Source organism: Schistocerca nitens, chromosome 4, assembly GCF_023898315.1.
Source record: "Schistocerca nitens isolate TAMUIC-IGC-003100 chromosome 4, iqSchNite1.1, whole genome shotgun sequence".
Lineage (NCBI taxonomy): Eukaryota > Metazoa > Arthropoda > Insecta > Orthoptera > Acrididae > Schistocerca > Schistocerca nitens.
Window position 1 is genome coordinate 240,939,845 of NC_064617.1, and position 27,862 is coordinate 240,967,706.

Consider the following 27,862-nt stretch of genomic DNA (forward strand, 5'->3'; position numbering starts at 1 on the left):
TCTCTAGCAATCCAACTACTTTCAGAAGGATTCAGATATTCGAGAGCTGGGTTGGAATATGTACGTCGCTAACTGTTCACACACAGCCTCCAGCTGGCCACCTGGAACCATAATTGATCATTACCCCAATAATAAACTGGAATATAGATAGGTTTTAAATTATATTTCCAGGGGCAGATGTCGACTCTGACCACAATCTATTGGTTATGAACTGTAGATTAAAACTGAAGAAACTGCAAAAAGGTGGGAATTTAAGGAGATGGGACCTGGATAAACTGAAAGAACCAGAGGTTGTACAGTGCTTCAGGGAGAGCACAAGGGAACAATTGACAGGAATGGGGGAAAGAAATACAGTAGAAGAAGAATGGCTAGCTTTGAGGAATGAAATAGTGAAGGCAGCAGAGGATCAAGTAGGTAAAAAGACGAGGTCTGGTAGAAATCCTTGGGTAACAGAAGAGATACTGAATTTAATTGATGAAAGGAGAAAATACAAAAATGCAGTAAGTGAAGCAGGCAAAAAGGAATACAAACGTCTCAAAAATGAGATCGACAGGAAGTGCAAAATGGCTAAGCAGGGATGGCTATAGGACAAATGTAAGGATGTAGAGGCTTATCTCACGAGGGGTAAGATAGATATTGCCTACAGGAAAATTAAAGAGACCTTTGGAGAAAAGAGAACCACTTGCACGAATATCAAGAGCTCAGATGGAAACCCAGTTCTAAGCAAAGAAGGGAAAGCAGAAAGGTGGAGGGAGTATATAGAGGGACTATACAGAGGCGATGTACTTGAGGACAATATCATGGAAATGGAAGAGGATGTAGATGAATATGAAATGGGAGAAATGATACTGCGTGAAGAGTTTGACAGAGCACTGAAAGACCTAAGTCGAAACAAGGCCCCGGGAGTAGACAACATTCCATTAGAACTATTGACAGCCTTGGGAGAGCCAGTCCTGAGAAAACTCTACCATCTGGTGAGCAAGATGTATGAGACAGGCGAAATTCCCTCAGACTTCAAGAAGAATATAATAATTCCGATCCCAAAGAAAGCAGGTGTTGACAGATGCGAAAATTACCGAACTATCAGTTTAATAAGCCACAGTTGCAAAATACTAACGCGAATTCTTTACAGACGAATGGATAAAACTGATAGAAGCCGACCTCGGGGAAGATCAGTTTGGATTCTGTAGAAATGTTGGAACACGTGAGGCAATACTGACCCTACGACTTATCTTAGAAGAAAGATTAAGGAAAGGTAAACCTACGTTCCTAGCATTTGTAGACTTAGAGAAAGCTTTTGACAATGTTGACTGGAATACTCTCTTTCAAATTCTGAAGGTGGCGGGGGTAAAATACAGGGAGCGAAAGGCTATTTACAATTTGTACAGAAACCAGATGGCAGTTATAAGAGTCGAGGGGCATGAAAGGGAAGCAGTGGTTGGGAAGGGAGTGAGACAGGATTGTAGCCTCTCGCCGATGCTATTCAATCTGTATATTGAGCAAGCAGTAAAGGAAACAAAAGAAAAGTTCGGAGTAGGTATTAAAATCCATGGAGAAGAAATAAAAACTTTGAGGTTCGCCGATGAGATTGTAATTCTGTCAGAGACAGCAAAGGATTTGGAAGAGCAGTTGAACGGAATGGATATTGTCTTGAAAGGAGGGTATAAGATGAACATCAACAAAAGCAAAACAAGGGTAATGGAATGTAGTCGAGTTAAGTCGGGTGATGCTGAGGAAATTAGATTAGGAAATGAGACACTTAAAGTAGAAAAGGAGTTTTGCTATTTAGGGATCAAAATAACTGATGATGGTCGAAGTAGAGAGGATATAAAATGTAGACTGGCAATAGCAATGAAAGCGTTTCTGAAGAAGAGAAATTTGTTAACATCGAGTATTGATTTAAGTGTCAGGAAGTCATTTCTGAAAGTATTTGTATGGAGTGTAGCCATGTACCGAAGTGGAACATGGACGATAAATAGTTTAGACAAGAAGAGAATAGAAGCTTTCGAAATGTGGTGCTACAGAAGAATGCTGAAGATTAGATGGGTAGATCACATTACTAATGAGGAGGTATTGAATAGAGTTGGGGAGAAGAGGAGTTTGTGGCACAACTTGACTAGAAGAAGGGATCGGTTGGTAGGACATGTTCTGAGGCATCAAGGGATCACCAATTTAGTAGTGGAGGGCAGCGTGGAGGGTAAAAATCTTAGAGGGAGACCAAGAGATGAATACCCTAAGCAGATTCAGACGATGTAGGCTGCAGTAGGTACTGGGAGATGAAGAAGCTTGCACAGGATAGAGTAGCATGGAGAGCTGCATCAAACCAGTCTCAGGACGAAGACCACAACAACAACATAGATAGTTTCACATCAACAGGGAAAGATTCATACAAAAACAACACTGTAAAATTTTTGGGTAATCGAATACAATTTTTGGATGAATTAACCTTAGCTAAGTCCTTTATCCAGCATCACAGCCTCCAGCTAGCTAATATCCCCACATCCTGCTCTGCGGTCTTTCTCTTTATCGGAAAAGTCTACGCTAATCATCAGTACTCGCCGAAAAAAACGGGAAGGAACACACTTCGAATTGTCTCAGTCTTCCGTACCGCACGTGGTTGATCATAAAGAATCATCTACTCGCATCTTCAGAAATACACAACGGAAACACTATTTCCGCTTCAGGGGCACACAACTTTACATCCATGAGAGCTGTCGGTAGACTCATCGCTCCACGAAATTATTTAACGTTGGGGCCTTCAGCCAGTCAGAATCAGGACCAGAAAGTAGGCATTTTCATTGGCCATTAACTGCTCCTACTAGAAGGGCTTCTGTAAGATGCTCCCTACTGGCCACAAATGTTCGAAACATCGGCCATCACTGGGAAATTTTTCGCCCCTAAAACCAAACCAGTCGGGTCCGACCACGACCCATTTAGGAGGATCAGGGAAAGACCAGGCCATCATCTTCAGGTTTAATAAAACACCCCTTCGCCCTACAACTGCAGACTGAACGAGATTAGTATGAACGGTGTTCAAAAGTCAAAAGGAAAGGTAACAATCAAGACTGTGGGTGGGTATAATTAAAGTATTTTTCAAAAGTAATCGCCAGAGGGCTGGGAACAACTATCCCACTGTTTCACAAGCCAGATTCCCTGTTGCCAGAATCGCTGTGGCTGTGACAGGAGCCAGTCCTCTGCTGTGTCCTTCAGTTCGTCCTCCGAGTTGAAGTGCTTCCCTTTGAGATGTTTTTTTATGGGGCCAAACACGAGGATGTCGCAGCACGATATTTCCGTAGGGCAGATGCTCAAGCTGGTCCCACTTGAAGTTGCCATTATACTTAGTGTTACCTTGGAGACGTGTGGACGTGTGTTACTGTTGAGCAGAATAATTCCCTCCTTGAGCATCCCAGGCCGTTTGCTCTGGGTAGACTTGCGTAGGCTGCGCAGTGTCTCACAGTACGCGCCACTGTTAATGGTCTTTCAGTCCTCGAATAATTCAATGAATATCAGACCGCGTGCGTCGAAAACGACTGAGGTGACGACGCATACTTCCGTTGCCTTGATGTCTCACTACGTTATTACAAAACGGCATATACAAATTTCAACCAGTGTGGTTGTTACGATGTTACGCACATTTTCATTTGAATACCCATTACACAATAGCGAACACGACTAATAAACATGGGCGGTCAGGAAAATATATGGTATCCACACGAAACCTCCTCAATTTCCAAATGCAATAAAAAGGGTATGACACAAAGATACTTGCTGTTTGTGGCATCACGTAAAGCAACTCAAAAAGTTTTGTATAGATTGTTCTTAAACGACTCCTTTCTTTTTGTTTCCGGTAATAAATAAATACCGGAAATGGCCACACCTCAAGTGAGAGCCCAATGCGTAGAGTGGTAAGCGGAAACGAAATCACCCATTGCTGCCCAAAGAAATTTTCGCCGGTGATTTCAAAGGAAGCCACCAGACGTTCCTAGCCGCTGGGAGTGTAAACAGACAATGAGGTTCTGGCAGAAAAGGCACATCTAATCAAATTGTAGAGGAGATCAGAGAGACCTCCCAAAGAAGCCCATCAACGTCAGTTCGCGAACCATCACGAGAACTAAAGATCCTTTCCTGAACAGATCTCAAGGTGCTGCATCAACCACTTCGCCGCAAACTTAACAAAGTCCAAACTGTGCAAGCATTAAAGCGAAATGATTTCCAGTTTCACCACGAATTTACTGTTGAGATGTTTGGCCGGATCGAGCGAAACGCAAACTATATAGGAAACGTCGTTTTCTTTGATGAAACAATATTTCACACATGCAGGAAGATTAACTGGCACAATAACTGCGTCTAGAGTTCTGAAAACCCCACAGTTTCCTGGAACATGTCAAAGACAGGGAATAGGTGAACGTGGGTATGTGCTGTTGAAAAAACAGCATAGGTGGATAATTTTTCTTCACCGAGTAAACAGTAACAGGAAACATTTATCGGTACTAATGGAACATCATGCGCTACCTAATGTGTTCCAAAACGATGCGCACAAAACCGAGATTCTTCCGGGCCCATACCTCTGTTTCTGTCGGTGATGGGAAGGTAGGGTCAAGTTTTTTGGATACCCGTTGGGCTAGGGACCATTTGTATACGCAACAGGAGGATCACCTTAGTATCACTATTCTACATTACAGGGTCCAAGTACGAATACTAGACATTTCCTCTTGGTCAGGTAAATGGAGATACTCGGTTGGTTCTTTTTGCATTCGATGTGGTCTAGGGTGGACCTTAAGATGCTTATGGAGGCACCATTAACTCATCGCCGCTTCTTTAGAGATCCCCCAAAAATGCGTTTTTTATCGTTTTTTCGTACCAAAACCGAGTTGGGGATTCCATGACGGCTATGCATAGTAAATGGCTGAAATGTTTACGCAGTATTCCTAAAATCCTGATACCGAACATCAGTGAAAATTTTCTTTGTATCTTTGTCCCTTTTCGAGATACAGGGGTTCAAATTTATCCTTCTTATACACCCATGTACAATCTAGTGTGAGGCGAAAACGTAGTGGCTTATCACAGAGAAATATGCTGTAAAGTGTTTCCGTTACTATGAGAAGGCTTCTGGGACTCCATGTTGTAATACTGAAGCACATTCAGTTTTTTTTGCACGTAAATTACCGGTCTGACGTGTAAAATTAGTCTTACATTATTTCAGTTTCACATAAGTAAACTATCAAAATTTTACTGATCCATAAATCTCTTTTCATATGAGTGACATGCCCTGCTGTGGCAAGGAAAAGAAAGGAATCAACGGAAAAATGATCCTATCGGAGCGCAAAAAAGGCTCTGACTGAAAATTGGGGTACTACCTGCGTCATTCTACCTTCCTCAGCGTCTTTAAAAATTTTCTCAAAAATTTTGGCATGCGAACATAGTCGAGCTTTTTTCTGCAGAAAGAGTAGGAGATAGTGGCATTAGGAAAGAGACGGGAAAGTAATAAGGTAGTAGACAGTAGTTGTCGTATAGAAAGAGGAAGGAGACAATGGCAGTGTGAGAGAAAGAGGAGCACGCAGTGGCAGTGGAACAGAGTTGACAGTGACAGAACAGTGATGGGAAAAGGGTGAAGGAGACAGTGAAGATGGTAGAGGAATAAAGAGAAGGAGAAAGTGGAAGTGGGCGAGAGCCTGTGAGTGTGAAAACGAGGAAGTGAGAGGTAGTGACAGTGAGCAGAGGCAGCGGCAGTGGAAGGAACGGTCTATTGACACAAACATGGGTTTAGAAAACATCGTTCCTGTGAAACACAACTGGCCCTTTATTCACATGAAGTGCTGAGTGCTATTGACAAAGGATTTCAGATCGATTCCGTATTCTTGGATTTCCGAAAGGCTTTTGACACTGTACCACACAAGCAGCTCGTAGTGAAATTGTGTGGTTATGGAATATCGTCTCAGTTATGTGACTGGATTTGCGATTTCCTGTCAGAGAGGTCACAGTTCGTAGTAATTGACAGAAAGTCATCGATTAAAACAGAAGTGATTTCTGGCGTTCCCCAAGGTACTGTTATAGGCCCTTTTCTGTTCCTTATGTATATAAACGATTTGGGAGACAATCTGAGCAGCCGTCTTCGGTTGTTTGCAGATGACGCTGTCGTTTGTCGACTAATAAAGTCCTCAGAAGATCAAAACAAACTGCAAAACGATTTAGAAAAAATATCTGAATGGTGCGAAAAGTGGCAGTTGACCCTAAATAACGACAAGTGTGGGGTCATCCACATGAGTGCTAAAAGGAACACTTCGGTTACATGATAAATCAGTCTAATCTAAAAGCCATAAATTCAACTAAATACCTAGGTATTAGAATTACGAACAACGTAAATCGAAAATAACACATAGAAAATGTAGTGGGGAAGGCTAACCAAAGACTGCGTTTTCTTTGCAGGACACTTAGAAAATGTAACAGACCTACTCGGGAGACTGCCTACACTACTTTCGTCCGTCCTCTTTTAGAATACTGTTGCTCGGTGTGGGATCCTTACCTGAGTACATCGAAAAAGTTTAGAGAAGGGCAGCACGTTTTGTAGTATCGCGAAATATGGGAGAGTCTGTCACAGAAATGATACAGGATTTGGGCTGGACATCATTAAAAGAAAGGCGTTTTTCGTTGCGACGGAATCTTCTCACGAAATTCCAATGACCAACTTTCTCCTCCGAATGCGAAAATATTTTGTTGATACCGACGTACATAGGGAGGAACGACCACCACGATAAATCATGGGAAATTAGAGCTCGTACGGAAAGACATAGGTGTTCACTCTTTCCGCGCGCTATTCGACATTGGAATAATACGGAATTGTGAAGGTGGTTCGATGAACCCTCTGCCAGGCACTTAAATGTGATTTGCAGAGTGTCCATGTAGATGCAGATGTAGAGAGAGCGAAAGGGAGACAATGACAGTGAGAGGAGACATCAGAAGTACGACAGAACGAAGGAGGCTGTGGCTGTCAGATAGGAGACGGTGATAATTAGAGAGACACTAAGAGATAATGACAGCGAGTTGGGCTGAAGGAGTGACTGAGAATGAGCAGTGGATGGGTATGAGCGACTTGCAGCGGTGGACTAGTGGGTGTCAGTGAGTTACAGGTAGGGAAGCTTGTTGGAGTGAGAAGAGATGAACTACATGTTAAAAAGAGCGCAGATGTGTTCGCATGCCTAAATGTTTGGAAAAATTTTTGAAGGTGCAGAAGAAGGCAGAATGAGGCAGTTGATACCGCACTTTCCACTCAGAGCCTTTTAAACAGGAGCATATTCACCTATAACTCCCGATACGAGCATTTTTTCCGGTGGTCTGGATACTATCGCGCAATTTCCTGTCCCTCGGCTTCTCCTTCTTCAGCCAAATCTGATCTTCCAAGAGAATGGTATACCATCGCACTGGAGTTTACTTGTTGGTGACTTCCTGGACCGAACATCTCCACAGCGACGCATAGGATGTGATGGACCAACCACGTTGTCACCTCTGACTCTGCACTTATCCCTCTGGAATTCTTCATGTTGGGTAATGTGAAAGGCATTGTATGTACTTCGCCTGTGTGTGCCCTTCGCGATCTCTGAGAGAAAATTGTGCATGGAATGGCCTACATCACCCCAGGCGTGCTTCCGCGCACATGGGTAGAGGTAGAGTATCGTCTAGACCAGGGCTTCCCAACCTAAGCTGGCGGACCCCTTCTACAGTCGAAAATCCATGGCGGTCCCGTAGTCAGTCAAGAGCACAGTAACATTAAATTTCAGAGCGAAATCCATGGGAACTGAAAGCTTCTTAATGCAAGTGCCATGGTCCCAATGACCCCCCCTCCCTCCCCCCTCCGAAGTATCAATAGTCTTTGGAGCTTCTTGTGATTGTTCTTCCTTTGGTCGTCCTCCCTCCTCATTCATTTCAACTGGAAACTTCCCTTGTTGTGAAGGCGATGGAGAAACCGCACCCTTCTTCAATGATCCTGACTTCAGCCACGGATCCACGTTAGAAGTAATAAACTGGTCAAAAATGGACTTATGAAATAGGTAGTGCACTGACAAAGCAAATTTAACATTTAACGATGCCTGGGGCCGCATACGTGCCAGAGAGCGCTGTGATTGGTCGACAAAGCTCGCTCCGCGCATGCGTAAAAGGTTTCAGCGCATCTAGAGCCGTGAGCCGGCGCACTAACGACCCCCGTATTGTTGCGAAACAGTCGACCAGAGAAACCGCATTCTCCGGCACTAAACTGTGTATGCGTTCTCACTCAGGAACCGCAAAGGCTGCTTGGGAATACGACCTGAAGTAAAAGTACACATGCTTTTCACACGAAAAAAAAGTGATGAATTTGATTTTCACATTTTTATTCAATAATTTTACTCATTATTTTACACAATTTGGTGAAAGGTGGCTGCGGACCCCCTAGAACGAGCCGCCGGACTCCTAAGGGGTCCACGGACCACATGTTTGGAAGCCCTGGTCTAGACGTTTTACATGTTACAAAAGGAGCCAATACCGACCTGTAGTACCTTCCGCTCAATGTTTATGAGGTACTTTATATGATGCTGCAAAGTGTAATTTGTTATTGCAGTTTTTTTAAAAAAATTGCATTTGACAGTCAGGGAGGTTTCATGTGGACACCATATATGTGTTACAATCTAAGCTAAGCTTAAACAGATGCACTGTGCCACTTGGCTGCGTGCGCGCTTACCGTGAGGCTGGAGGAGGGCACGGACGAGGTGGTGGAGGAGGCGTCGTCGTCGTCGTCCTGCGGGCTGGAGGCCGTGGAGGGCGTGGGCGCGCGCGCGAACGTGCGAAACATGGCCAGGATGGCGTCAGCCGACGGCGGCGCTCCCGTGGCCGCGGGCCCCGACGCTCGCCGGCGAGACACCTCCGCGCTCGACACGGAGTCGCTGCCCTGCACACCGCAAACAGCGCGCGTCTCACTCCGCACCGTAAGCACGACGAACACCGCGTATTTCTAGATCTGTCCAAGGTGTTTCACACTGAAGGCCATAAAAGTCTACTGAAGAAACTAAAAGAAACACTAAAATGTAGGTTCAGTCACCTTTCACAACGCAGAAGCGCTAAAACTGTCGCGTTTCGAAGGGGCAAGCCATCGTCATCATCAGAACTATTCTACAACAATCTTATAAAAGCGATAAAGATTAAAATACACTGGTGTCCAAAATTAAAGCAACAAACGGAAATTTTGCAAGGTTGCGTTTATTTTGCCACAAAACAATATAGGCAGGGGATAGCAAAGTAGAAGCAACGTAAAGAATACAGAACGTAAACAACTGCCACATACATAACAGTATAGGAAAATTTTCTTCATTTTTTTCAACTTAACAGATTTGCACACACATTGCTGCAACTGGTTAATGTGCTCACTATGGGGTGCGACCACCTCCATCTACGTGATTACTCTGCTATTCACAATTAAGTGCCTGGCAGAAGGTTCTGCCAGCAATACAGACCTGACAACGACAGAGCATGCTGTGAATAACTTCATCAAAGTCATGTTGAGGAAATAGCGCCCTTTCTTCCTGCGGAGCTGCTCGAAACTCTTAGATAGTGGTTGGTGGACGCTGACGTGATGCAACCTGTCTCCCTCGTTCGTCCCAGACACGCTCTATGGGATTCAAACCGGCAGAGCGAGCAGGCCACGCCATGCGTGCGGTATCTTCCGTTTCCAAGAACACATCAACCAGTCGTGCTGTATGAGGTCGAGCATTATCGTCCATCAGTAGGAAGTCTGGGTGCACAGCACCTCGCAACAACTGTACGTGAGGTCCCAGGACGTCTCTCCATACCTGACAGCAGTTAAACCTTTCCGATTCACCCGTACAATTTCATGAAGAGGTGTTAGACTGGTCAGCATAATCCCTACCCTCAGAATTAGCGATCCTCCTCAGTACCGGTCTCTTTCCACAATGTTCGAATCTCAAAATCTTGTTCCACATTCCCTTCAGAAGCGAATCCACCGAGATCAACTCTCCAGACCAGGTCTGGCCTCATCTTTGAAAAGGACATGGGCCCACTGTTCGATTGTACAGGTGGAATGTTCACGACTCCACTCCAGACGTTCCATTCTGTGAATAAGCGTCAGAGGCACATGTGTTTAGTCGTTGGACGTTCTCTGCAGAAGTACTGAGCCATGCTGCCACTATAGCTGTCCATAATTGCAAAACTGTTGCCGGTGCCGGATTTTGTGAACGAACAGACTTCTCAATTATGCTCCATAAATGTTCGATGGGCGTCACGTTGGGCGATCTTGGTGACCAAATCATTCGCTCGAATTTTCCAGACTATTCTTCAAACCATCTGCGAACAATTCTTGTCCATCGACATGGCACATTGCCATCCATAACAATTCAATCGTCCTTTGAGAATATGAAGCCCATGAATGGCTGCAAAAGGTCTCTAAGTAACCGTGAATATCCATTTTCAGTGCCAGTTCATTCGATCTAAACATAGCCCACACCACTATCGACCCACCACCAGTTTTCACAGTGTCTCGTTGATAACTTGGATCCATGGCTTGCGCCATACTCGAACCCTACCATCAGCTCATTGCAACTGAATACGAGACTCGTCTGACAAGGCCACTGATGTGTTGGCAGAAGAGCCAACACCGTGTTGCTAGAGGAGGCCGAAATGCACGCGTCTAAGCTCACGCAGACTGGCGTGAGGTCTGGAACAAGGTAAAGTAATTATAGTAGCCAAAAATAGTACATAGCTTCTGGAATACTTAACTTTAATCCATAATTGGAGAACATAGCTCTTGATGATACATAATTGCAATCTCAATATAAACTGGTAATGGCGCCTTGCTAGGTCGTAGCAAATGACGTAGCTGAAGGCTATGCTAACTATCGTCTCGGCAAATGAGAGCGTATTTGTCAGTGAACCTTTCCTAGCAAAGTCGGCTGTCCAACTGGGGCGAGTGCTAGGAAGTCTCTCTAGACCTGCCGTGTGGCGGCGCTCGGTCTGCAATCACTGACAGTGGCGACACGCGGGTCCGACGTATACTAGCGGACCGCGGCCGATTTAAAGGCTACCACCTAGCAAGTGTGGTGTCTGGCGGTGACACCACAGCCACACTCAGTCGTCCAGGGTCCACGTGATATGGTCACGAGCCCAGGACATGCGCTGCAGGCGATTTCGTGCTGTTAGCAAAGGTACTAGTGTCGGTCGTACGGTGCCGTAGCCCATTAACGCTAATTTTCACCGAATTGTCCTAACCGATGCGTTCGTCTGCGTCCCATATTGATTTCTGTTGTTGTTTAATGTAGTGTTGCTCGTCTGTTAGCACTGACCATTCTACTCAGATTTACTGCTCTCGTTCCTTAAGTGAAGGCCGTCGGCCACTGCGTTGTTCGTGGTGAGAGGTAATACCTGAAATCTGGCATTCTCGGTGCACTTTTGACACTGGGAATCTTGGAATACTGAATTCCCTAACGGTTTCAGAAATGGAGTGTCCCACACGTCTAGCTAGCTTCCGCGTTTAAAGGCTGTTAATTCCAATTGTACGGCCATAAACGGGTGGAAACGTTTTCACATGAATTTCCTGAGTACAAATGACGGCTCCACCAATGCACTCTTTAATGCCTTGTAAACGCAGTACTACTGCCATGTGCATATGTGCATATCGCTACCCCACGATTTTTGTCATCTCAGTGTATGTTGCTGGCTGTACATTGTGGTCTGGAGTGTAGCAGTGAATCCTACGGACTGTACTGTGTGTTTCCCATATTAACGAGTAGTATAAAGCATAGCAGTGCTGGATAACATACCTGTGTGATGGTGTGTAGTATAGGATGTAGGAAATTGTGGCACGAATTGCAACTACGAGTTTCTAGTGATAGAGTGCATTATGAAATGTACTGTATCAGTGTGCTATATTATTGTATAACATAAAGTGAGTCGCAATTGTCCTGCACAGCAGCAGTGCACCCTGTCGTAGTGTAGTATCGAGTATATTTCTGCATCCATGGACTACACCTCTACGCTGTAGAGTAATGTAACACAGAGTGTAGTTGTATGTGGTATGGACTGCACCAGTGTGCCGCAGATTAGGATAATATGGAGTATAGCTGTACATGTGATGGACTGCATTTGTGTTGTAGAGTAGCATACTGTGGAGTGTAGTTGTACACACAGTGGACTGCACCTGTGCTGTAGAGTAGTGGAGTACAGAGTGTATTTGTACATGTGATGGACTGCAACTGTGTGCTGTAGAGTAGAATAATGAGGGTAAATGTGTGTGCCATGGACAGCACCTGTGTGCATTAGGAGAGTGTAGTATGGAATGTAGTTGCCATGGACTGCATCGATGCTGTAGACTATTGTACTGTGGAGTGTAGTTGTACATATCATGGACTGCACCTGTGCTGTAGATTAGTACAGTATGGAGTATAGTTGTACATGCCATGGAGTGAACCTGTGTGCTGTAGAGTAGTAGAGTATGGAGTGTAGTAGCACTGGGTATGAACTGCACCTGTGTGTTGTAGAGTAGTATAGTATGGAGGGTAGTTGTAAATGTTGTGGACTACTCCTGTGCTTTCTAGTTGTGCAGTATGGAGTGTAGCTGTATGTGTCATGGACTGGACCTGTGCTATGAAGTAGTACAGTATGGAGTGGAGTTGTATGTGCCATGGATTGGACCTGTGCTGTAATGTAGTACAGTATGAAGTGGAGTTGGACATGCCATGGACTGCATCTGTGCTGTGAAGTAGTACAGTATGGAGTGTAGCTGTATGTGCCATGGACTGAACATATGCTGTAAAGTAGTACAGTATGGAGTTGGACGTGCCATGGTTTGCGCCTGTGCAGTAGAGTAGTAGAGTATGGGGTGTAGTTGTTACGTGCCATGGACTGCACCTGTGTGCTGCTGGTGCTGTGAGGACTGCTGGCGGAGCGCGGCAGGGACGCAGCTGCTGCTCCAGAGGCGCCGTTGCTTCCAGAGGCCGCAGCTGACATCAGCCCTGACAGCTGCGCAGGCCGGCTCACCACCTCGCCGTCAGAGCCTCCGGAGCTCATCTCCGCCGACACTTTGCTCAACAGGCGTGCGAACGTCACCTGCAGGTGCATAAGCAGACCGTAGGATTAGCAACGTTTTACATTACTACTATTCCTTGATACTGAAGTGTGTAACGTCTGTGTGAGGTGAGCTGGGCTGGATACGAGACAGAGAAAGCAAACAGACACTGTGGGCTATGTAACTGCAAGGATGCACTCACCCCAGGTACTATAAGTCCAGTCAAACTGGACGAGCAAAAAGACTGTTGGCCGGCAGGAACACAGCGAGTGCAATGGAGGAAATGTCGAAGCTGCCTGACAATTTTTACGAGTCAGTAGGATATGGAGTATTGCAGATATCAGAGAACGTAAGTACATTCAAGATTATTATGGGATTTTTTTAGGAAGGAACATTCTTGGTGACTCTGCTGCTTTTAGTGCTAGGAAAGAGGGCGTTGTACAACGGCAATGAATGTTGCTAACAAATGATTCAACTGTTGTGAGGAAGAATCCGATCTCGCCAATTAGATGTTGGGAAACCACATGGAAAATTTGATATAATTCCGGGGGAACTTGATGTGGAGCACTTTGTTACGCGGCCTCGTGTGGAATACATCTAACAGTGTGATGGTCACTCAGTACTTTGGTTCTGAGCTTGCAATAAAAGGCGCGCGTGACTTTTGTGAGAACTGTACGTCTCTAGGATCGCTTTGTTCGACATATCTACGTTCCTTTTGGAAAGTGTTCAGTTCGATTGTAAAATTAAATGATCTGAGTTGAATAGAGAGATTAGATCTGCTTTACGACGTCATATTTTACTATTCGTATAAGTTCACATTGACGGTAATTTAGCACATTCTCTCACTGTGTAGTACAATTGTCACAATCATCGCGGAGCGGCAAATAAGTAAAGTCTAGGCATTTTTCAGCGAAGAGTCAGGGAACATAGCAAGTGTGATTTATGTCGACAATCATATTTAGTCAGAGAAATGTTCAAAGCAAATCTGAAAAAAAAAACAAACAAAATGTCATTCTACTTATGAAAGTCTGTTTCCAATAGGCGGCTAAATCTACCACACGTTTCTATGCTTGTATTGCTATCGTCTTCGAATCAACAGTGTAGACGTGCTCAGGAAGGTATTAGCGATAAGTGTATTGCGCAGTCTGAAAGCCCTTCTACGAAAAGTCAAGACAGACAAACCTCTCAGGCTTTGTAAAAGTAGTTATGAATATGGTTGGGAAGAAATGACTTAGTACTAAAACTGATTGTCAAACATCTCCAGCCTTTTTCTGTTGTAGGAGACTCCGGTTATACTCAACTACTACGTTACCTGGGACCCAGTTACACATTCCATCGTAATATTTACTGAGTACAATTTTATCTTATGTTCCGCTTATCTCAACATGCCATTTTATGTCGCTTAATTTTAACAGATCATACCAAAACACATTTTAGTAAAACCCTAAAGTCATTCTTACTTGATCACTGTTCCAACCCAGTAGCAGAAACTTTACAACATGCAAATCACGAAACTCAAAAGAAAAAGGAATACCTTTATACAAGTAGCGCAAGCTGTCCTGTAGATTAAGCCAATCGAACGAACTCACTCCTCAAAAAAAGGTGAACTTATATTTACATAACATGAAATATTGTAGTATAAACTTACATTAAACTAATAATAAAGTATCGGAACCTGTTATATACACGAATATTATGAAAAAAATATTTAGACTGGGCGAGATGCGAACAATCATCAGGTCACGATTCTGGTTTTGAATCATCGACGCTACTCACTACGTTTTTTTTTAATCTCTTTTTTTCGCTTTTTTTCGTTGCATCTGCTCGGGGCGGACGTCGTATGACATCCGTTTAAGTTCGTTGTTGATCGATTAACTCAGTTTTTTTACTAGAAAGGGCAGCTAACCCTCTGACCGAACACGCTGATCTACCGTGCCGGTAGAAAAGCGAACGAAAGCAGCTTTTACCTGACAGGCAAGCACGTTACCTGGGAGCTAGCTAACAGGTACTTTTTAAATCTCATTTTGTTCGTTTTCGTTCGTAGTATCTGCTCGTGACGGACGTCGCAAGACACCCGTTTCAGTTCGTCGTTGATCAGCTTAGTCTTTTTATTACAGAGGGCAACTAACCCTCTGACCGAACACGTTGAGTTACCGTGCCGGCGACGCTAAAGAGACAACCTTTTATTGCCCTCTTATAAGATGTTGCCACTTGCTAAAAGCTTTATTCGTAGCTATGTTACTAACTGAAATTTAATTATAACAAATTGTACCAAAAACAATGTGTTTTTCGTGGATCCTCAGCTTGTCGCTACCTTCAAATGATATACTCTGATAATACCCAAGTTACAATAATTCTTTTGCCACGAATATGATGTCTCTCATTATTTTATTGCAACGAATCACGCAGTTAACAACAGGTTTTCGAATGATTCTCAAGTTGCTGGTGCTCAGAAACGACATATATATGTGTAGGCTTGAACTGAATGCCAATATGGCGCCTCACAGCTCAATGCTGAAGGGAGATGGCGTGCATGTGACGTAGGTGGCGTTGTGCCATGTGATTGGTCAACGCTCAGACGCACGCTCAGGATATCTGACATGCGAGATATTGCTCTGCACGTTTGGAAAGACTCCCGAACGTGCTATTCCACGCTATGACGTCAGAAACTCGACACGTTCAACGCTCAACGATCGGTTACACGGTCCGTGTGCCGACGGCTTCAGTGTAGCGTGTCTAGCACGAATACAGGTTGGTTGCAGACACTCAACTGGCCGCCTTCTAGCCAACACACGGCCATCACTGGCACCGAGGCAGAACCAGCTCTCACCAGAAAATACAAGAGATCTCCACCCTGCCCTCCAATGACCTCTTGCTTGACACCACTGAAGTCGCAAATGGCTGCACGCTACAGGTCCTCTGGCTCGGAGCTGTCCTTGAAGTAACCGATTTGTAACAGTTCGTTGTGTATCTGTGGTACCAACTGCTGCTCCAATTGCTGCTGCAGTTTCAATATAACGCTACAGAGCCATACGCCGAACACGATGGTCTTCCCTCTGGATAGTGCCACGTGATCGTCCGGAACCAGGCTTTCTTGCTACCGTACATTCTCGTGACCGCCGCTGCCAGTAATAATGTATAGGCCGGCCGGAGTGGCCTTGCGGTTCTAGGCGCTACAGTCTGGAACCGAGCGACCGCTACGGTCGCAGGTTCGAATCCTGCCTCGGGAATGGATGTGTGTGATGTCCTTAGGTTAGTTAGGTTTAATTAGTTCTAAGTTCTAGGCGACTGATGACCTCAGAAGTTAAGTCGCATAGTGCTCAGAGCCATTTGAACATTTGGATAATGTATAGTGGCTACATTCCTGGCAAGTCTTTCTGCTGTAATGCAGCAGACACATCCAGCTTCTCGTAGCTCTATTACAAGAAATCGTTCAAACTCAGTGAGGTGTTGATAATGGCGTCTATGTCGTCTTAAAGGCAGTCTTGACTAACATCAAAGTCCAGTCTCAAAGGGAACTATGCTCACGACTGTTATACCATGTATTTAAAGCAAACCTGATTTGCATCCTCACAGTGACGACTCTTATGCGACTGGCGCCAAATTTGAACGAACATCGAAATTCTTCCAATCCATATGTGACATACAGCAAGCCAGTGCTTAACAGTATTGGTTAAAAGCAGTCTTGGTTGCAGTTTTAGTTTTTTATTTTTCAACTACGCGTTTTGCCTTATTTAGGCATCTTCAGGTTATCTTAATTTGGTATTTCGTAGAAGGATCCTTCGGCGTAGCCAAAGGGCATCGTCGAATATATCAGGCCAACATCACCTTCGTTAAACTCAGTAAAAACTTTTATACACTCCTGGAAATTGAAATAAGAACACCGTGAATTCATTGTCCCAGGAAGGGGAAACTTTATTGACACATTCCTGGGGTCAGATACATCACATGATCACACTGACAGAACCACAGGCACATAGACACAGGCAACAGAGCATGCAAAATGTCGGCACTAGTACAGTGTATATCCACCTTTCGCAGCAATGCAGGCTGCTATTCTCCCATGGAGACGATCGTAGAGATGCTGGATGTAGTCCTGTGGAACGGCAAGCCATGCCATTTCCACCTGGCGCCTCAGTTGGACCAGCGTTCGTGCTGGACGTGCAGACCGCGTGAGACGACGCTTCATCCAGTCCCAAACATGCTCAATGGGGGACAGATCTGGAGATCTTGCTGGCCAGGGTAGTTGACTTACACCTTCTAGAGCACGTTGGGTGTCACGGGATACATGCGGACGTGCATTGTCCTGTTGGAACAGCAAGTTCCCTTGCCGGTCTAGGAATGGTAGAACGATGGGTTCGATGACGGTTTGGATGTACCGTGCACTATTCAGTGTCCCCTCGACGATCACCAGTGGTGTACGGCCAGTGTAGGAGATCGCTCCCCACACCATGATGCCGGGTGTTGGCCCTGTGTGCCTCGGTCGTATGCAGTCCTGATTGTGGCGCTCACCTGCACGGCGCCAAACACGCATACGACCATCATTGGCACCAAGGCAGAAGCGACTCTCATTGCTGAAGTCGACACGTCTCCATTCGTCCCTCCATTCACGCCTGTCGCGACACCACTGGAGGCGGGCTGCACGATGTTGGGGCGTGAGCGGAAGACGGCCTAACGGTTTGCGGGACCGTAGCCCAGCTTCATGGAGACGGTTGCGAATGGTCCTCGCCGATACCCCAGGAGCAACAGTGTCCCTAATTTGCTGGGAAGTGGCGGTGCGGTCCCCTACGGCACTGCGTAGGATCCTACGGTCTTGGCACGCATCCGTGCGTCGCTGCGGTCCGGTCCCAGGTCGACGGGCACGTGCACCTTCCGCCGACCACTGGCGACAACATCGATGTACTGTGGAGACCTCACGCCCCACGTGTTGAGCAATTCGGCGGTACGTCCACCCGGCCTCCCGCATGCCCACTATACGCCCTCGCTCAAAGTCCGTCAACTGCACATACGGTTCACGTCCACGCTGTCGCGGCATGCTACCAGTGTTAAAGACTGCGATGGAGCTCCGTATGCCACGGCAAACTGGCTGACACTGACGGCGGCGGTGCACAAATGCTGCGCAGCTAGCACCATTCGACGGCCAACACCGCGGTTCCTGGTGTGTCCGCTGTGCCGTGCGTGTGATCATTGCTTGTACAGCCCTCTCGCAGTGTCCGGAGCAAGTATGGTGGGTCTGACACACCGGTGTCAATGTGTTCTTTTTTCCATTTCCAGGAGTGTAGATGAACGCGAGTGACACCAAGATCTGCATAACGCGTTCCCGTTCACAGGAGCGAGTAACAGAATAAGATGGGGGCTCAGGTAAATTCAGGTAACCTGAAGATGCCTAAATAAGGCGAAATGCGTAGTTGAAAAATAAAAAACTAAAATTGCCACCAAGACTGTTTTTAGCCAATACTGAACGAACATCATCTTTCAGATGTAGAAACACGCCAACCAACTTTCGTTTATTTCACACAACTTCTTCCTGGTGATGCGATTTTTTTCCGTCAGTGTGTTAGTGAAAAAGAGTATCAATATCAGTAGTTTCTGAGGTTATGCTGAGCTTACAGACAGAAACCGCAGTAAGGGACTTAAATTTATACATGTATTTACGGGTGTTTCAGATTTGTGCCGACAAATATCGAGGGTATGCAATAGATGTCTTGAAGAACAAAATGACGATAGGAAGCGATGTCCGAATACGTCAGCTGACGAAGCTACGGCGTGTCGAAGTTATAGGCACCGTTGCCTGTGTTTGTATGTATACAGACTGTGATTCCATGATGAGGTTACAAACTTTGAAGTATGGTGGAGAAGGATAAATGTATAAATTTGAATTAAGGAGGCCTAGTCCGGAAAGTTAAAAGGAAAAATCGTTCGGATACCCCCCCCCCCCCCTCATGAACCATGGACCTTGCCGTTGGTGGGGAGGCTTGCGTGCCTCAACGATACAGATAGCCGTACTGTAGGTGCAACCACAACGGAGGGGTATCTGTTGAGAGGCCAGACAAACGTGTGGTTGCTGAAGAGGGGCAGCAGCCTTTTCAGTAGTTGCAGGGGCAACAGACTGGATGATTGACTGATCTGGCCTTGTAACACTAACCAAAATGGCCTTGCTGTTCTGGTACTGCGAACTGCTGAGAGTGTGGTGTCACTGCCAGACACCACACTTGCTAGGTGGTAGCTTAAATCGGCCGCGGTCCATTAGTACATGTCGGACCCGCGTGTCGCCACTGTGTGATCGCAGACCGAGCGCCACCACACAGGGCAGGTCTCGAGAGACGTACGAGAACTCGCCCCAGTTGTACGACGACGTTGCTAGCGACTATACTGACGAAGCCTTTGCTCTCATTTGCCGAGAGACAGAATAGCCTTCAGCTAAGTTAATGGCTACGACTTAGCAAGGCGCCAATTGTAACAGTGCATGTATCTTACGAGTCTCATTTGTATAGTCAAGAGAGATGTACCAAAGGAAGCATTAAAAGTTAAGTATATTCCAAAGATACGTATTTTCTTTATAGTATTCAATACGTATCCTGTTCCAGACTTGACGCCAGTCGGCGTGTGTGTACGCGTGCCTTTCGGCTTCCTCCTCAGTGTGGCGTGACTAGCTTGTTACGCCACAACAGATTGACGACGAGTATTACAGGATCGTGTTCTTTCTACTTGCTTTGCTCTGCATTATTTTTGTCATGGCTTCGACACATTCTCCAGATGTACTGTCCGAATTTTATCGCTTGCAGAATCAGCAGACGCAGGCGTTATTGGATGCCCTTGGACAGCTCGTCCAGGGTCAACGTGCGCTGCACCCCGATGCGGCCGCCGCCGTTTCATCGCTACCGCAGCCACAACACGCCGTTGCACCATCCTTCCGTAATTTTGATTCAACGCAAGAAACGTGGCCAGAATGGTCACGCCAGTTTGGCTTCCATCTGGCCGCCTACAGAATTCAAGGTAATGAGCGGCAGCCGTTTTTGCTTTCTTGTGTCGGTGTCTCCACCTACCGTGTGATAGTGAAATTGTTTCCCCAACGCGACATAGCAACTCTGTCCTACGAAGAAATTTTGTCTGCTTTAGATGCCTATTTCAAAGAAACAGTTAATGTAGTTGCAAAAAGGTATACGTTCTTTCGTACCAAACGTACGGCCGGTCAGACTAAGAGGGAGTGGGTTGCAACATTGCAAGGACTTACTAGGGATTGTGATTTTGCATGTGAATGTGGACTTCCGTATTCAGATACTATGGTGCGTGATGCAATAGCACAGAACGTTTCTGATGTTCGCATACGGGAACAGATTTTGAAACTAGTTAATCCCTCCCTTCAACAAGTGATAGACATATTGGATAGGAAAGACACACTTGAGTTTGCTCAGGAATCATTTGAAACTTCGCCAGCAGTGTGTCGCATTGACCGGCCCGTCGGGCGCGCAGCACGGGACGCTAAACGGCCCTCGCGCACGTCAGCGCAGCTGCAGCCTAGCTCGCAAACACGTGTGCCGCGTAAGCATGCCAAGGCAGTGCTCAAATCATGCCCGCGGTGTGCAACTAGAGATTCGCGTGAAAATTGCCCGTCACGCCAAGCTATTTGCTTTTACTGTCATAAGAAAGGACATGTTCAAAGTGTTTGCCAGAAAAAGCTAAGATCAGACAATCAAAACCATTCCAGGCCCTTTGCTTCACGCCGGAATCGAACCAGGGACAATCAGGCTCGTGGACCTTCGCCAATGGACATTCATGTCGTTAATTCCACCCCGTCCAGTGCCACTTTATCTCACAGTGACTGTGTTCGTCCCACAAAAAGTGTGCGTCGACGTCGCTGGAAATCCCGTAAAGTCGCAAGTGCTTCTGTACCTGTATCAGTTCATATTGCACGTGAAAGTCGCTCTTGTCGTCAGCAGGACAATAAACTTTTTGTAGACTTAGACTTTGGAGGCACAGTGATACCATTCCAGCTCGATACCGGAGCTGCAGTTTCATTGCTCAATCAAGACACGTACAAACAACTGGGCAAACCTCCGTTGCGTGCCGCAACTGTTCAGCTCAATAGTTATTTAGGACAGCAGATACCTGTGATAGGACAGTGCAGCCTTCTTGCCACATACAAAGGACAAACAAAACTTGTGTCATTTTACGTTCTTCGTTCTTCTACGGCAGTGAACTTGTTTGGGTTAGATTTATTTCAGTTGTTTAACTTGTCAATAGTAAATCAGGTCCTCTCAGTGAATCAGACTGTGCCTTCCGCCAGTGTTTCTAATCTATGTGAGGAATTTGCAGACATTTTTGCACCGGGCCTTGGTTGCGCTAAGAGCTATGAAGCGCATTTGGAACTCAAAGTGGACACGCAACCGAAATTTTTCAGAGCGCGCAATGTTCCCCACGCATTGCGTGATGAGGTCGCAAGAACATTAAACGATTTAGAATCTCAAGGTGTAACTGAACGTGTGCAGGCTTCTCTCTGGGCCTCACCCTTAGTAATTTTGCCAAAACCTTCCGGAAAATTGAGACTTTGCGTGGACTTCAAGGCAACTGTGAATCCACAACTTGTGACTGCAACTTTTCCTTTGCCCCGCCCGGAAGATCTTTTTGATAAACTGTGCCCGGGTAAATACTTTTCGAAATTGGACCTAGCAGATGCGTACTTGCAAATACCAGTGGACGAAGAATCCCAGCGCGTCCTGGTGGTTAACACGCATCTTGGATTGTACCGATTCAAAAGACTGCCATTCGGGTGTGCATCCGCCCCTGCATTGTTTCAGCAATATTTACAAACTGTTTGTGCGTCGGTCCCTACTGCTGCGAACTATCTGGACGATATTGTGATCTCCGGAAAGACAGAAGCCGAACATTTGGCAAACCTACGAACGTTATTTCAGGTCTTGTGACAAAATGGTCTTCGCTTGAGGAAGGACAAATGTGTGTTTTTTGCTCGTGACTTACCATATCTGGGACATGTCATAAATGCCCAAGGAATACATCCGAGTCCGGAGCACCTCCGTGCCATACAGGAGTTGCCTTCGCCACAGAACTTGAAACAGCTACAGAGTGTGTTGTGAAAAATTAATTACTACCATAAATATGTTCCCCATGCCTCTTCCATTTCAGCTCCGCTTCATCGCTTACACCGTAAAGGTGTTCCGTTCGTCTGGACGACGGAATGCGAACGCGCCTTTCGCCGGTTGAAATCGGCGTTGCTTTCAAATACTTGCCTTACGCCATTCGATCCCCAGAAACCCCTTTTGTTGATGGTCGATGCATCGAAATTCGGGATCGGTGCTGTGCTTGCGCACAAAGATGGATCGCATGATCGTCCTATTGCCTTTGCTTCAAAATTGCTCTCGTCTGCGCAACGCAATTATTCCCAGATAGAGAAGGAAGCTTTAGCTCTCGTGTTTGGTGTTACTAAGTTCCATGATTTCTTGTATGGTCGTCACTTTACCATCATCACAGACCACAAACCTTTGACATCGCTTTTACATCCGAACAAGCCTGTACCTCCACGTACAGCGCAGAAATTCATTCGCTGGTCTCTTTTCCTCTCGCAGTACCGCTACGATATCTTGTATCGGTCCACTGCTAAGCACGGAAACGCTGATGCGTTGTCCCGTTTGCCTGTTGCTGAGGATAACGCATTCGATTCTTCCGAACTTGCTTGCATGTTCCTTGATTCGGAAACCGATGACGTGGTCGAATCGTTTCCGATTGATTTTCGTCGTGTTGCTACAGCCACAGCTGCTGACCCTGTCCTTGCTACTGTTTTGCGTTTTGTTGCTACGCAATGGCCCTTGTCAAAGTCACGGATCGAGAATCCGTTGGTTCGCCGATTTTTTGCTCACAAGGAGAGACTTTTTGTACGACGTGGTGTTTTGTTGTTGCGTTCGGATAATGATCAATCCAGAGTCGTGGTCCCACGTTCGTTACAGTCCTCTGTCTTACGGCTTGTTCACCACGGACATTGGGGTATAGTGCGCACGAAACAACTTGCTCGTCAGCACTGTACTTGGTTCGGAATCGATGCTGCGATTACGAATATGTGCGCTTCTTGCGTGGCGTGTGCCGAACAACAATCCGCCCCGCCGCGGAAATTCTTTGCATGGCGGACGGCTACTTCCCCTTGGCAACGCTTGCACATCGATTTTGCTGGTCCATTCTGGAATGCTCGATGGTTGGCTGTGGTGGATTCCTTCAGTAATTTTCCTTTTGTTGTCCGGATGTCTTCCACAACGTCATCTGCCACCATCCAAGCGTTGTCCGCTATTTTTTGCATTGAAGGTCTTCCCCGGACTATTGTTTCCGACAATGGCCCACAATTCATGTCCGCAGAATTTCAGTCATTCTGCAAGGCCAATGGTATTCAACATCTGACATCCGCGCCGTTTTCGCCTCAGTCAAACGGTGCCGCTGAACGATTGGTCCGGACTTTCAAGTCACAGATGTTGAAGTTGAAAGAATCGCATTCTCGGGAGGACGCATTATTGCTCTTTTTGTCCTCGTATCGCTCTCAGCCCCGCGATCGTCGCTCGCCAGCTGAGTTGCTCCATGGTCGTCCTCATCGAACCTTGATGTCTTTGCTGCATCCACCGCATCAGGTTCCAGTGCAGCGGCAGACTACTGCTTTTGCTCCTGGCGACGTTGTTTTCTATCGCAACTATCGCGGTTCCCGGCGTTGGCTCGCAGGGCGCATTCTTCGCTGCCTCGGCCGCGCGATGTATTTGGTTTTGGGGGCCTCTGGTGAGGTGCGTCGGCATCTAAATCAGCTGCGCCTCTGTCGTCGCCTGGGTTCTGCCGCTCCCCGTCTGCTTTCAGCGACGGTGCCGTCCGGTCAGCGCCCTGGGGACCCATCTACTGGTTCGCCTCATCCCCAGGTGTTACCGACACTGCCTTCCATTTTGCCTCATGGCGACGCGCCGCCGCCGCCGCCTGTTCTCCCGCCGGCGCCGCCCGCAGGGGACGCGTCGCTGCAACCGCCTGGCGCCTCCCTGGGTCACGCACCGCCGCTCGCTTCCCGTGACCGGCTGTCCTCCGCCATGGAACTCTTGCCCGCTCCGGACCGCCTGGCGTCATCGCGCGTCGGATACCCCGACGCAATGGAGGTCGACCCTTCGGCCCCTCCTGTCTCTCTACGGGCGCATACTCCGCATGTTGACGTGCACCCTGGACTAGGTTTTCAGGCGTTTCCTAGCTCCCCTCGGACCGAATGGCCGGGTGCGGGTGGCACAGCCTCGCCTGTTGTTAGGCTCCCCACCTCATCGCATACGTCAACATGGGGTCCTCCCCACGGCGGGCGGAAGCCTTATAACACGACCGTTCGCCGATTTGCGGGGGAGGAATGTGGTGTCACTGCCAGACACCACACTTGCTAGGTGGTAGCTTAAATCGGCCGCGGTCCATTAGTATATGTCGGACCCGCGTGTCGCCACTGTGTGATCGCAGACCGAGCGCCACCACACAGGGCAGGTCTCGAGAGACGTACGAGAACTCGCCCCAGTTGTACGACGACGTTGCTAGCGACTATACTGACGAAGCCTTTGCTCTCATTTGCCGAGAGACAGAATAGCCTTCAGCTAAGTTAATGGCTACGACTTAGCAAGGCGCCAATTGTAACAGTGCATGTATCTTACGAGTCTCATTTGTATAGTCAAGAGAGATGTACCAAAGGAAGCATTAAAAGTTAAGTATATTCCAAAGATACGTATTTTCTTTATAGTATTCAATACGTATCCTGTTCCAGACTTGACGCCAGTCGGCGTGTGTGTACGCGTGCCTTTCGGCTTCCTCCTCAGTGTGGCGTGACTAGCTTGTTACGCCACAACAGAGAGCAAGGGGAAACTACAGCCGTAATTTTTCCCGAGGGCATGCAGCTGTACGAAGTGAAACGTGGACGATAAATAGTTTAGACAAGAGGAGAATAAAAGCTTTCGAAATGTGGTGCTACAGAAGAATGCTGAAGATTAGATGGGTAGATCACATAACTAATGAGGAGCTATTGAATAGAATTGGGGAGAAGAGGAGCTTGTTGCACAACTTGACTAGAAGAAGGGATCGGTTGGTAGGACATGTTCTGAGGCATCAAGGGATCACAAATTTAGTATTGGAGGGCAGCGTGGAGGGTAAAAATCGTAGAGGGAGACCAAGAGATGAATACACTAAGTAGATTCAGAAGGATGTAGGCTGCAGTAGGTACTGGGAGATGAAGAAGCTTGCACAGGATAGAGTAGCATGGAGAGCTGCATCAAACCAGTCTCAGGACTGAAGACCACAACAACTACGACAACAACCTCTGACAATGGAATACATGTAACGGTGCTGTTATTTCTAAGATTTGAGTGTAGGAAACTTTCAGAGTTGGCATTATGGACCAAAACAAAAACAAAAAAAGTCTCGTAATCACTCTAAAATGCATACCTGAGGAACTATGAGCACTTGTTCATCTTCGCTATCGTGAAACACATCTCCTCTATTGAAAGAGGGCTCATAGCTCTTAAGGTACGCATTTTAGAGCACATGTTAACTAGATATTATTTTCCTTGCTCTGGGTCACCTCTGTAAGTTGCCTACCCTACAATATTAGCGATAACTGCACCTGCACATGTATTCCACTGTCGGAGGTATCAGAAAGATTTTCGCTTATAACTTCGACTCGGTAGTTTCCGCATCTGGGTCACTTATATCAGACTGTCATATTTATTATTCCCCATTATCACGGGATCACCCTGTGTGTATAGACATGTACAGGTACTGGCGCCTGTAACTTCGACAGTCTGTAGCGTTTTTGGAAGACGTTTCTGCACACGGGTTCCTATCCTCATCTTCTTCCTGAAGACACCTTCTACATCTCGTCAAAGGTTCTCGGTGTACTTCTGAAACACGCTGTACACAATAAAACGAAGATGTGGTCCAGTAACGAGTAACGAATACGCGTACTACGAGGTGCGACAGTAAAGTAATGAGGCTGATGTGAAAAAAATGTTGCTTATCGTTTTAGTCAAGTTTAGTGTTGTCTCCTTCACAGAAGTTCCCTTCTGATTGCACACACTTTTTCCAGCGCTTCTGCCATTGATGGTAACGTTTCTGGAACTCATCTTCTGTAATATCCTCCAAGACCCTCGTCACAGCTTCTTGGACAACTTGTATTGTTTGAAAATGGTGTCCCTTGACCGCCGTTTTGACTCTTGGAAATAAAAGAAGTCGCACGGAGCGATATCTGGTGAATAAGGAGGCTGTGGGAGAACTGAAATTTGTTTTGAGGTTAAAAATTGCTGTACTGACAAAGCAGTATGGGATGGCGCATTATCGTGATGCAGAGTCCAATTATCAGCAATGTTGGCACCGACACGAAGAACTCTTTTACGAAGTCTTTCTAAAATTTCTTTGTAGTAATATTGGTTAACTGTTTGTCCAGGAGGCACCCACTCTTTATGAACAATTCCCTTGAAATCAAAGAAGCGCACAAGCATGCATTTCACTTTTTTCTTTGACACGAGAGCTTTTTTTTGGTCTGGGTGATCCCTTTGAGCACCATTGCGAACTTTGGCGTTTTGTCTCTGGATCGTACTGAAAAAACCAACTTTCATCACCAGTGATAATACGGCTCAACAATTATGGATTGATTTCCATTTGCTCTAACAGATCGGCTGTCACATTTTTCCATGTTTCTCGCTATTGTGGTGTGAGACTTTTGGGAACTTTTTGCACAAATCTTTCTCATACCAAGATCTTCTGTTATTATTGGATGAACTGTTTCTCGATTGATGTTCAGTTCTTCTACAATCATTTTCACGGATAATTTTCGATCAAATCGGAGGAGTTCACACACCCTGGCCAAGTTGACATCCGTCCGTGAGGTTGATGGTCGTCCACTGCGGTCTTCATCTTCAATATTTGATCTGCCTTCACTAAAAATTTTATGCCAACGGAAAACTTGAGCTTTTGACATAACCTCCTCTCCTAAAGCCTTCTGAAGCTTACCGGAAGTTGTCGTCGCGTTTTCACCACATTTAACGCAAAAAGAAGTGGCTTACCGTTGCGCAATATTATGCGGTTCCATTTCCGTGACGAGAGACAAACACGTGTTAACTTATTACAGCACAACTCACGACTGAGCAGTTGCATAGATGTGTCGCTTGGAGCGCAGGGGTGAAAGCTATATGGGAGAAGAGGCAACAAGCCAGGTAGTTCCTTCCAGACCACTAGAGGCTCTATGGGTCAAACGAAGCTGCAATTGGCCAATGAGAATTGTCCAATGGCGGTTATTGATATTATATCGTCTTGCTCTGTACTGAAGTCCATGGTTACAGTCGTATTTGTATATGTTTCATATTTACATACTATTCATCTTCATTATAAACAGGTTTATTACTTTAAATTTCATAAATTTCACTGTGGAACTGAAGAGATTTCCTGCAGAAAAAATGTCCGCAATTAATCCTAAGGTAAGACATTTAATTTTCAGTAAATAATCTCGTAGCGCATAAATGAAATGTATTCTCTTCTGTCGTGAATGAAGCTGTGTGATTTCTGTTTGCTTACTTAAATAACTTTGATATGCCAGTAGTAGTTTTATTTGATGAAGAATTTTATGTTTTTCAGAATATTCAACACAACAAATTGACATAGAAATACTCCTGTAAATTCCCTGGCTGTTCATCTTGATATTACGTCGGTTCAACTGAGAAAGTTAGGAACAAGCATTTCAACAGGTTTCCAAAACTACTTCAAGGATTGCTTCTGAAGCGGAAAAGTGTTTGTAAACTGTGACCTGATGTGAATTATGCTACTTAT

General features: G+C 46.0%; 1 protein-coding gene across 1 annotated transcript in view; it reads right to left on the reverse strand.

Moving 5' to 3' along the window:
• LOC126252230 (uncharacterized) overlaps positions 1-27,862 on the reverse strand; it is a 596,261-nt gene that overhangs the window by 121,311 nt on the left and 447,088 nt on the right. The window contains exons 21-22 of the mRNA XM_049953102.1: positions 12,886-13,083; positions 8,711-8,917 (exon numbers count right to left, since the gene is read on the reverse strand). Of these exons, the coding sequence (XP_049809059.1) occupies positions 8,711-8,917; positions 12,886-13,083 (405 nt within the window). The remainder of the gene's footprint in view (positions 1-8,710; positions 8,918-12,885; positions 13,084-27,862) is intronic.